The 11,619-nt window shown below is 36.0% G+C and overlaps 1 protein-coding gene across 1 annotated transcript in view; it reads right to left on the bottom strand.

Annotated features, from left to right (window-relative positions):
* Positions 1–3,745: 3,745 nt before the first annotated feature.
* The window catches only part of CRYBG3 (crystallin beta-gamma domain containing 3), a 63,138-nt gene continuing 55,264 nt past the window's right edge, over positions 3,746–11,619 (bottom strand). Inside the window, exons 19-22 of the mRNA XM_087721468.1 lie at positions 8,348–8,471; positions 7,573–7,731; positions 6,270–6,429; positions 3,746–4,063 (exon numbers count right to left, since the gene is read on the bottom strand). Of these exons, the coding sequence (XP_087577594.1) occupies positions 3,975–4,063; positions 6,270–6,429; positions 7,573–7,731; positions 8,348–8,471 (532 nt within the window). The 3' untranslated portion in view covers positions 3,746–3,974. The remainder of the gene's footprint in view (positions 4,064–6,269; positions 6,430–7,572; positions 7,732–8,347; positions 8,472–11,619) is intronic.

The raw sequence follows: 11,619 nt of genomic DNA, 5'->3' as shown, positions 1-11,619 counted from the left end.
TTTGTGTAGCATCCTGTTTTGTGTCCATGAATATCAGAAGCAGCATGTTGCTGTCCATGCAAGGTCATAAGCAGTGAAACTTATGACTCTTAATTTCTTTTCCTTCTTAACCCAGGTACCAATGTGAAAATAGGTGGAGTGTGTGTTTGCTTTTTCATTGGGTGGAAGCCTTTTCACAATATTCTCTGCAATTTTGAATGTATACATACATTTTAGTCTTAAGTTCCAAGCCACCAATATCTTCTCCCTTTTTCTTCTTCAATTTGCATGTTACTTCAGTGACAAAGTTGGTTTGAAAAATATAGTACAACTTATGGTATGGATAATTACCTATAGATCCCATATATGAAGTCATTTGGAGACAAAGTTTGTCAACTGGCATAATGATCTTTATTTAAAAAAGATAGGAAGTGCTCTTCTATAAAAACCTTTCGTGCTAGTTTTAAAGGAGTATTTCACGTTAGCAGAGTACAAAATGAGAAAATTCTCTTTGAAGTATAGTAATAGCAAATAAAACTTCATAAAACCGTAGGATGGTTTATTCACTTATATAGAGCATGAACCTGTAACAGTTCCCAAATGCCTTTTAAAAGCATGATGGTTCTTATTCCTTGTTGCTTATCTCTTCCCCAGAATCAACAGAAAAGAATGCCATGTTGAAACTATCCTTTATTCACTAGAATCCAACTAGACCAGGAGTGTCAGACTCAAGGCCCGCAGCAAAGATCCAGCCCGCGGGGTGCTTAGATCTAGCCTGCGTAGCTGGCTTGGAAATAGCAAAGGGCTGGCCCATGGTGCCTCTGCTAGGTAGTTTTTAGCCTAGACAGCTTCCTGCAACACTCAGCCAGCTAAATGGGGGTGCGGGGGCCTCTAAGGCCTCCCCCAGTCTGTTGCTGGTTGAAATGGAGGCTACATGGGCTGGATGCAGCCCTCCGAGGCTCAGTTTGGCCCTCTGCGGCCCTTCCTTGGCCTGTTACAGGCCGAAATGGAGCCTCCATTGGCCAAAACTGGTCTTCCAAGGCTCCATTTGGCGCGCTCCACAGACTGCCTGCTTTGCTAGCATCATGGATTCCACGTACTCCTCCCCACTCCATTACCCAGGGCTTTACTTTACTTACTTTTCAAAGAGCTCCAGAAGAGGCTGACCCACCTGGCGGAGAAGCCAAAGTGTTTTATTCAGAAGCCCATGAAGCTGTAAGGATGTGAGATGTAAGAAAAACAGCTTTCCCCATCTGAATAAAAGATCGGCTTCTCTGCCATGAGGGCCTGCAGGCTTAGTTTGGGCTCAGTCTGGCCAGTGATGAGCAGTCTCCTGCTTGCTGATGACTAGCTAGTTTGAATGAGCAACTTCAGGGATTGGGGCATGGCAGTCAATCAACAACGGGCTTGCAATTCAGCCTGATGAGAGAAGGGAAGCAAGCTCCTTGTTGATTGGTTGCTGCTGCTGTCTCAATCCCTGAAGCTGTTCTGAGGCTGCTGTGGCCCTGCCCATGACTTTTCTACTACCAGAGGCCTGCTGACCACATGGCCCAAAGCCAGTCTTTTCTCAGAAGCAGGCAATCCCCCTCCCACCTTAGATTCCATGTTCTTACAGCTTTGCCATCATCTGAATAAAAACACTGGCTTCTCTGCCAGTGGGTCAGCCTTCTCTTGAGATCTTCAAAAAGTAAGTCATGGGAAATGGGTTGGGGAAGAGTAAGTGGAATACTGGACGCTAGCAAAGCAGGCCCAGTCTGGCGACCTGGCAGGGCAGGATGGGGGGGGGGAAGCAATTGTGTGGACCCCAGGGTAGTATGAAGTATCTCAGTGGATTGGCGGTGGCCTTGGTCTGCTCCAACACTAGCCACCACCCCCCCCCCATGCTCTTCCCCACTCTGAGATACCTCGTGCATTTAATAACCTGTGCATTTGATTAACAAGGCACTGGGGAAAGCAGGGATGATCATGTTCATTTAACAGGATTCAATCAAGCGAATCCTCGGGTTACAAATGTAATTGGTAGACCTTATTACATTTGTAACTCAAGGATTACCTGTATAATGAATGAGGGAAGTCCTGCCTTAGCACTTGGCTACAAGTCCCCCCTCCATGAGTCCAGTGTCATGACCATGACTACACCCACTGTGGCTGTCCGAGGTCAAACAACCCTGATGCGGCTCTCAATGAAATTGAGTTTGACACCCCTGAACTAGACTAAGACTGGGCTGTATCTTAAAGATGTACTATGTTAGGCTTCTTTCAAAGCTAATTTTAAGATAAATCTATTGAATAGATACCACTTCATTGTAAGGCTCAACATACCCAGAAAAAAACTAATTACATACAGTGTTTCCATAATCTACATTCTCTTGCAGAAATAATTGGCAATTTATTTATCTGGTCTTTCTTAGAGTTATGTTTAGTAGTAATATGAGTTTCAAGAAAGCAGATTGGAGCTGTAGCTACACCATTGATGAATCAGATGGTCTTTATCAGAAATGGAGTAAGGATAACGAGCTGAAAAGAACAATTTATTTAAAAGGTGTGTTATCAAATATATCTATTGCTTGTTTGTAGTATACATAAAATCCATCTATTAAATAAGTGATTTAGATTAAAATATCAATACCTTGGTTACATAACAGAAATGCAAGAAGTAAATAAATGATTTATTTTACAACATCTGTGGCAAAACATCTGTTTAGGAGGTAGAGATCCATGGATGTTCTATTAACGAAAATCAACATAAGTTGCAACCACTGCCTATGATTAGGCTTGAATATCAATGAATATTTGGATATTTCAGTATTTTATTTGAACTGGGCCTAAAAACTACAAGAAACATTTTTGGCTATAATACTAGAAACTAAATTAAATCACACTCAAATTGTGTGAAACAATACTATTGGAAATGAAATGGATAGAAAATACGAGGGTGAAAAAAGTGAAATCCTAATCTGAATTCCATTTTGACTAGGTTTCTTTTACTAGATACTGTGGATATTTTGAAGCTCATATATAAAGGAAGATATTTTTTTAAAAAAATCCTGCATAGATAATAAGTTGTACAAATAGTACAAATGTGTATTGTATAAATGGTTGTATATGTTTTCTTAGTTTATAGGTAAACAATATGGTAAATTTCCTGCTGTGACAGTGCTTTATGATGTTAATGACAAGATTTACCAATTCAAATTGCTAAATTTAAGCAATAACAGTTGTCCAAGGAGAAACCATTAGGGCCAAAGACACATCAGATAAGACCTCTATTTCCCGACTTGTTTGTTTGTTTGAAAGCAACTGTAAGGCCTTAATCAGTTTTCCAGAAGGAGCAGTCCTAGGAGGAATAGGTGTTTTATAATCTCTTGCTCTATGACACTGTGGAATTTTGAATCCACACCAAGAAAATAAGGGCTTTGCCTTTGTAAGTTTGACATAATTTGGGAAAATACTAGGCAAAGAGTTAATAACATATCATCCCTTAGCCCATTTTGGCTATTTGTAAAAAATAAATGACGAGATCAATTACAGATCACTTTTTTTAAACTTTTGTTATTTCTAACATGTTTGTAACTGTTTTAATTAGAATTATACATAATTTATTACATTAGAATACAAACGGGATTGACAAATAATTTCAGCCATTCTCTTAATCAATTTAGAGTTACTGTATCAAAGTGTAGTATAAATTTCGGATATTTCAATGCATCAGTTCTGTGAAAGAATAATCTGTACAAAATTGCATTTTAAATTTTCGTTACCAAAATTGTTAAGAACATTTGGCATAAATTATCCTGCAATATTTTATGAATAACAATACTTGAAAGTAAAAAATTAAGTTTTTGGTTAACTTTAAAGAAGCTGTTTTTTATTCTTCGTTTGGCAGTCTTGGGCAGATCTTTATCATAAACCAACACTATGTCTCTTCAGTAGTTCAAGTATTTTCAGACAATTTAATACATATTTTCAAATAGGTTTATCTTGGGAACATCCGTTCATAGTATTTCAAAGTCCCATTTCTGTGTACATTCACTGATGTTAAGTTGATTTACAATAATGTGGTTTCTGTCATAGTAATCTCCTCCTATAAGAGAAGTTTGAGAAATAAGTTACTTATTTGTCCTTTTAAAACGGTACCTTAAAATGTTACAAAATTATCACTTTAGGATCACTTTTCAGCTCTAATGAAAAAAAATCCTTCAGAAACAGGAGGGTAGACAAGAGGAATCAATTAACCAAAACAGAATGTCAGGATTCCTTTATGAATGCAAGTATATTGAAACTGCAATATATTTGGATGGGTTAGATGATATAGCACTAGGCAATTTCAATCCTAAAGTTCTTTGTGTTCAGAGGTAAATTTAGAGCTGAATATTGAAATGAATTACCCTCCAAATGAATTAAAAACTGCATTTACAATTCAATCTGTAATTCAATTTTACCCCCTAAACAAAGAAAATGATCATTTTTGAAAAATATACTATCCAGGAATAATATTCTAATCATTTTTCCAAACATGAAGGCCTTACAAATAAAGTATGCAATTGTGTAAGATCAAATATATATTCCAACTATTGTTGGTATTTGGATAGCCAATAATAGTAATATTTTATTTGCTCATGTAAATGGCAAAGGGGTCAGTATTCAAGCATCTATTCCAATGCAGATGCAAACTCTGCAGTACATAATTACTTTGGAATATTCAGTCTTGACCTAAAACTATTTTAAAAATTAGGTAAATGGCAAGGTAAATCTAGCCAAAACTTCAATTATGTGTATAGTGAATAGAAAGTCAATACATCCCTGTTAAAATGACACATTTTTAAGATTCCCAAAAAATCAAACCAAAGTATATCACTTCAGAATTCTTTCCACTTTGATATAACATATAAGCTGTACAATTCAATTGAAAAACAAACCAAAATCTTTCAGGGGGGAAAAAATAACAAAAAATAACATGGTTGCATAAAGATGCACATCCGTTTCAAACACCTTTTGATTTTTTTGGCAACATTAAGTCTTTTAAAGCAGGAGCCTATCAGCATGGCAGATCTTGCCTTGGGAATCTTTGCCTACTCTTCCTTGCAAAAGCGCTGCAAAATTGTCCAATTGGCGCCTCCTGCACAGCCCTCTTCACGTCAGCCTACCATATTTTCAAATGGATTCAGATCAGGGGTGAAGCTGGGTCATTTCAAAACTTTGATATTCTTCTGGTGAAGCCATTCTTTTGTTGATTTGGATATAAGCTTTGGGCCGTTGTATTGAAAGGTGAAATACCTCTTCAGCATTTTAGCGGAAGCCTGAAAATTTTGTGCTCAAATTGTTTGATATTTGGAACTGTTCATAATTCCATCTTGGCTAAAGCCCCAGTTCCAGCTGAGGAACAGTAGCCTCAAAACAATGCTGCCATCAACATGCTTCAGTGTGGGTATGATGTACTTTTAGCAATGTGCAGTGCTGTTTTTATGCCTAACTTACTTTTTGGAATCATGGTCAGAAAGTTCAAACATGGTTTGAGACCATAAGACATTTTCCCATATACTTTTGTCAGACTTGAAGTAGGGTTTTGCAAAATGTAGCTGGGCATGAATGTTTTTCCTTGTAAGAAAAGGCTATCTTGCTTTCTATCCTACTCTACAGTTCAGACATATTGAAGATTGTTGTCATATATAGTATTTAACCAGTACTTGCCAGAAATTCCTGCAGCTTCTTTAATGTAAGCTTCTTGGCAGCCTCTCAATTAGTGTTTTTTTTTAAATTAATTTTTGAGGGACATACAGGTCTTGGTAATGTCTGTGTTATGCCATATTTTCTTCACTTGCTAATGATTGTCTTCGTTGTATTCCATGGTACATCAAATGAGATCTCTGATGCTTTGTAAGCTCTTTGCAGACCATACATTTTTATGTAAGAGGCAACTGAGTAAATGAGAAAAAAATCCTTCTAGAACAGCAGAACTTTATATGGGCTTGATCAGACTTTAATTGATGGCAGGTGTGTAGTGACTACTATTTAATATCAGATTGAATGTGATTCTGAACACAGCCACATCCCTACTTCTAAAGAGTGTGAACACTTAATGCAGCCACATTATTATAGTTTTTTATTGTTATTTTTTCTCCTAAAATATTTCAGTTTGTTTTTCAACTGAATTATGCAGCTTATATGTTAATATTAAAGGTGGAAAGAATTCTGAAGTAATTTATCTTGGTCTGATTTTTTTTTTACATCTCAAAAACCTGGCATTTTAATGAGTATGCAGACTTTCTATATCCCCTCTATGCTATTACCTTTGATATCAAGAACAAGCTGGTCGCTGAGATAAGATGTGATGGTTCCATCCTTATTGCATGTCCATTTCTGTCTTGGTTTTCCATGTTCTGCCCACAGGGCAACTTTTGCTCCAGGTACGTCCCTGCCTCCAATGACATCAAGGCAAGCATCATTGACCTAGATAGGTAGGAGCGGGAAAAATTGCTGATTGCCTTAAAAGTGTTATGTATATACTTCTGTCAGACATATGTCTAATAAATAATACCATAAAATGTAACTTCACTTAAGGAAATAGTAGCTCTAAAACAAATTATTGGGGATAGGTAGGCAGTGGTCTAAATTTGACCAGTTGTATTAAGAGTTAGGTATAAATTAAGCCAGAAATTTTAAAAACATAATTTACCCTTCATACTCCACTTAGAAGAACGATAATTTTTATAAATGATGGCAACTATAATTTGCTAACGGTTTGTGAAAGAATGTTCCTTTAATTTGTGGAGCAAAAATGATAGGCAGAATTTGATTTAGTACATAAATAACAAAGAATTCCTAGGATATTTTTTTGTTTAAGAGTCTAAACACATTCAGAATTCTTAATTACCTAATTTACCTTTGCAACCAGTGGAATTTGTGTGTATAGTAGAACTGATTATAGATTTTAGAAAGGCAAAAGTGTTGGACTAAGAGTGGTGAGATGAGATTCAAGTCCACCATTGAGTAACCTCACAGAAAAATCTGTCTCAAAATAGTTGTGAAGAAACATTAGAGGACAGTGAGTTGTGTATTTTGCCTTGGGGTTTAGGTGGATATAGATCTAACAAATATTCCTGGAATGTATAAAAAGAGTAAGTACATGTAATAGATTATTGAAATTGCTCCAAATCTGCCTTCACTTTAGACTGGAGGGAATTATAGATAAGTAAATTCTCATTTTGAAAAAATACCAACTATTTAGGGAACTTTCTAACCCCAAAAATATCCATTACAATGATGATTACATTCAGAATGAGTATTTCTGAAACTTTTAGAAATGAAATAACTTGTTATTCCATGAAATGTATTATAAACTCTCTAAAGACCTCTTTCATTTCCTTTTAAAATATGGCCCATTTTTATTCTAAAGAACTTGCAGTTAAAAGTCACACTTGTTACAGCAGATTGTAAGTGCAATGAAATGTTGATTTAAAACATTCCGTAGATATGAAGCTAGTTAATAAGGATGAGTTAAAAATCAATTAATTATCCTGATCTTATTTTAATTTGTCTGCTGCTTAAAAGTTGAGATGGGTGGCATATAAATTTGCTAAGTAAAAAAACTACCTTGGACTTGATGAGGCCACGACTGTAATGCCAGATCTGAGTATTCTTGCCATTTTGTGGGAACAAACATACTGATGTAGCTCTTCCATCCATTAAAGTGCCAGCAACTGTCAAGTACTTTTCTTGGGATCTGTTCTTTATTCTGAAATACACGGCTGGCTGAAATAGAAAAGCATAATTAACTCATACTTCATGAAGAAACATGAATCCATATGATAAAACTTGTATACCACAGAACATTTTTCTCAATAGTATAGATAATCCTTGACTTACAATGATTTGTTTAATCAGTTTAAAGTTATGACTGCTGAAAAAAATGATTTAACCCCTGTCCTCGAAGTTACAACTGTCACACCACCACTATAGTCATAAGATCACAATTTGGGTGCTTAGTAACCTGTTCATAGTTACAATGGTTGCAGCATCTTGTGATCATGTGATCAACATTGATCACAACACCTTCCCAGAGGGCCTCCGACATGCTAAGTCAATGGGGAATCTGGCAGAGAAGGTAGGAAAGTGTAAGCAGGTGATTTTTCATTTAATGACTGCGGCAAATAGGATCATAAAATTAGGTGTCTTAGGTGAAACTTTTATTTGATTTCATGCTTCCAAATGTGCGTAAAGTGTAGTGTTAGGCTTTGTAGATAGATTTGTGTATTTCTAACCTTAAAATGGCAAGAACTCACTTTATCAATTTTCAGTGGTTGTCATTTAAGAACCTCAAATTGCCATTTCAGGTTTAGGGGGATGGGAATCATCTTTACACTAGTACCTGCTTTATGGGATGAAGAGAGCCAATTGCTGTCCATCCACTAAACTGTGTCCAGTTTGAAATCTTGCTTGATTCAAGAAGAAACTGTTTCCCCAAGAAATTGCAGCCTTCATAAGCAATCCATCTGTTTCAAAATACAATATACATTCAGTACAGTATGCAAAGAGTTCCAGACATGGAAAATACAAAACAACATTCTAGTTTATGTTCATATTTCACTATGGCAATGATTTATAAAGAATGTGAAAGTTTTATCTTTCTAATTAAAGGTAGTCCTTGACTTACAGTCACTCATTTAGTAACCATTCAGTGTTACAACGGCATTGGAAAAAAGTGATTTATAACTGGTTTTCACACTTATGGTGTAATATCCCCTTGGTCACATGATCAAAATTCAAATTCTTGTCAGCAGATATGTCCTGAGGTCATGTGATCACTTTCTGTGACCTGACAAGAAAAGGCAATGGGGAAGCCAAATTCACTTAACAACTGTGTTAATAACTTAACAACTGTAGTGATTCACTTAACTATGGCAAGAAAATGTAAAATGGGGCACAATTCACTTAACAAATATCTCACTTAGCAACAGAAATTTTGGGCTCAATTTTAGTTGTAAGTTGAGGGCTATCTGTAGTTGTTTATTTTACTACAACTGTTTTTACAGGCATCCCCTATTATGTTGAGAGGAAAAGGTAGTGGCAAAGATAACATTTAACACTGGAATTTTTCCTTCATATTTAATTATAAAGAAAATCTTTTAGAAAATTCTAGACACTGCCTCTTAAATGTATTCAAGCCTTGGCTATGGTCATGATTATTTAAATAAGCCTCATGTTACAAAAGGCATATCAATAATTCACTTAATACTTTAAAAAAATTTTAAGTGCTTGTCTATAGCAGTATGAGACCCTATACTTAGAATCACCATATCTGTATAGTGTTGTACATTCTCTTGTGTGAATTAATATACTGTATATGGTCATATTATAGGATAAAGGCAAACAAGCACATATTTTGGACTGATTATTTAATTCGTAATATATTTAAGGCACAATAAGGACATTATCATAAATTTTAAGTTTTTAATTTATTTTACTGCCCCTAGTTAGGCTGCTAAAAAGTATTGCACTGTAGATGCTGCAGCAATTACAAATATGAGTTTTACTGTATTGCATGTTCTTAAGATTATCCTAAAATAAGATTGCCTACTCATGCTTTTCAGGTCAAGCTTTATTTAAAGGTGTAATTTAACTACACAGTTTTGCTAATTCTACCTTGCTTGGAAGATGCTAGCAAAACAAAACAATTCCACATTATTTTTCATGTTTAATATTTCTTAAGATATTATTGTGAAACTGTCCTATCTACATTTACATAGTAGTTTTGAAACATCTTGCTGTTTATATCAACATAAAAGAAACAGAACTTGTATCAAATATGAAAATCTGGTGCATTGATAGGTCATATGTTTTGTGTAAATATGAAAAGATAAGTACAAGCGCCCGCGCGATGCTCCGCTGAGCAGTTGGAGTATCGCAGAGGCTTGCGGAAGCGTCATTTGCAGCTACAACACATGCACGCGCTGCATGCGTGTGCTGCACACATCCATGTAGCCAATGCCGGGCCCATTCCAACCGTACTGGAACCCACCACTGATATTTACCATATGTTAAAACAACCCATATATTAGTAAAATATTGAAGTAGCATGTTGACAATTGTTTAGAAAAGATACATATACTGTAAATATAAAATCTGTATTTGGAAAAAGAAAACAGATAAGATAAAAATTAAGAACAAAGGAACAGAAGAAAATATTGACATGTAGAAAATAATGTGGTTTAGGGACAGGAGAAGTCTCACTGGCTGGAAGGCTAAGGACCTACTTATGTACCGATTGTAAAGGAATAAGAACATCTTAGTTGACCTGAAATACTGCTACAATGAAAAGCCTATGTGGAGCCAATCTAAACATTGATTATTAATGTATAATTGACATATAAATTAATTTAGAAAGAAACATGATTTTCAGGAGGAATTTTATGTGAAAATCCAAAAACACTAAAGAATTCAGTTCATTCTCTTAAGTAAAGACTCACACAGTTCCAACTAGCCCAGCTATCTCTAAAGGTAAAGGTTCCCCTTGCATATATGTGCTAGTCGTTCCCGATTCTAGGGGACAGTGCTCATCTCAATTTCAAAGCTGAAGAGCTAGCGCCAGAAGATGTCTCCGTGGTCATGTGGCTGGCAGGACTAAATGGAGAATGTGCACGAAACACTGTTACGTTCCCACCAAAGGTGGTCCCTATTTTTCTACTTGCATTTTTACATGCTTTCGAAGTGGTAGGTTGGCAGAAACTGGGACAAGTAATGGGAGCTCACTCCGTTACGCAGCACTAGGGATTCGAACCACCAAACTGCTGACCTTTCTGATTGACAAGCTCAGCGTCTTAGCCACTGAGCCACTGCGTCCCTCAGCTATCTCTATCTATTTACAAAGCTGATAATAGTAGCCAAGTAATAGGGATATACAAATTCACTGATGTGGCAATGTAACAATTGCCTGAAATGTTCTGTCCCATCCCACTGAAAAATTGTTCAAGGGACAGATTCCTAGGATTTCCCCTTAATAAGCTCTTTTGTCTGTCCATGAGACATCAACTGTTTCTAGCTTGGAAAACTTACTTCCTGGCATTGTCAAACTGCCTCAAAAGAGCATGACTGAATTAGGAATTTTGCGTAACTATATTAGTAATATTTTAAATTCTGTCTTTGTATTTCTAACCCTAATATTTAAAAGACTAATAAGGTTTTTTTTTTTAAAAAAAATAAAAGATGGACTTCTTTTCCTAAAGAAAAGATTTGCTAAACTCAATAAATGCTGGCTTTAAAGAGAAAAATGTCCTTTGCAAGAGGTAAATTTGAATAGGAAGATTGTTGGAGTCTAAATAGTCGCCTCATATCTTAAAAGTCATCATCTTCTGGTTTTCTTGCAGGTTCTATGTGGCCTTGAGCCCAAAACACAAATATGCTGGTCTTTTTAAAAGAAATGAAAATTGCAGTTGGTCCAAAATGCAGCAGCCCAGCTCCTAATTGGCATGGATAACTTTATAAGAGCCATTATGTTGGTAACTAATAGATTTCTAGATCTAGGACAAAATGACTTGTTAGCTTATAAAATCCTATTTTAGCCCATATATACCTTCCGGGGCCATGTCTGCTATTAAGTTTCTGTCTGTCTTTTGCATTCTTTCTGAAAGGATGTTAAGGGCC

Source organism: Thamnophis sirtalis, unplaced genomic scaffold, assembly GCF_051295495.1.
Source record: "Thamnophis sirtalis isolate CommonGarterSnake01/CBP01778 unplaced genomic scaffold, rThaSir2_p1.2 scaffold_8, whole genome shotgun sequence".
NCBI classification, from domain to species: Eukaryota; Metazoa; Chordata; class Lepidosauria; order Squamata; family Natricidae; genus Thamnophis; species Thamnophis sirtalis.
The sequence above is the reverse complement of the archived record's forward strand: the minus strand, read 5'-3'. Positions and strand labels throughout refer to the sequence as shown.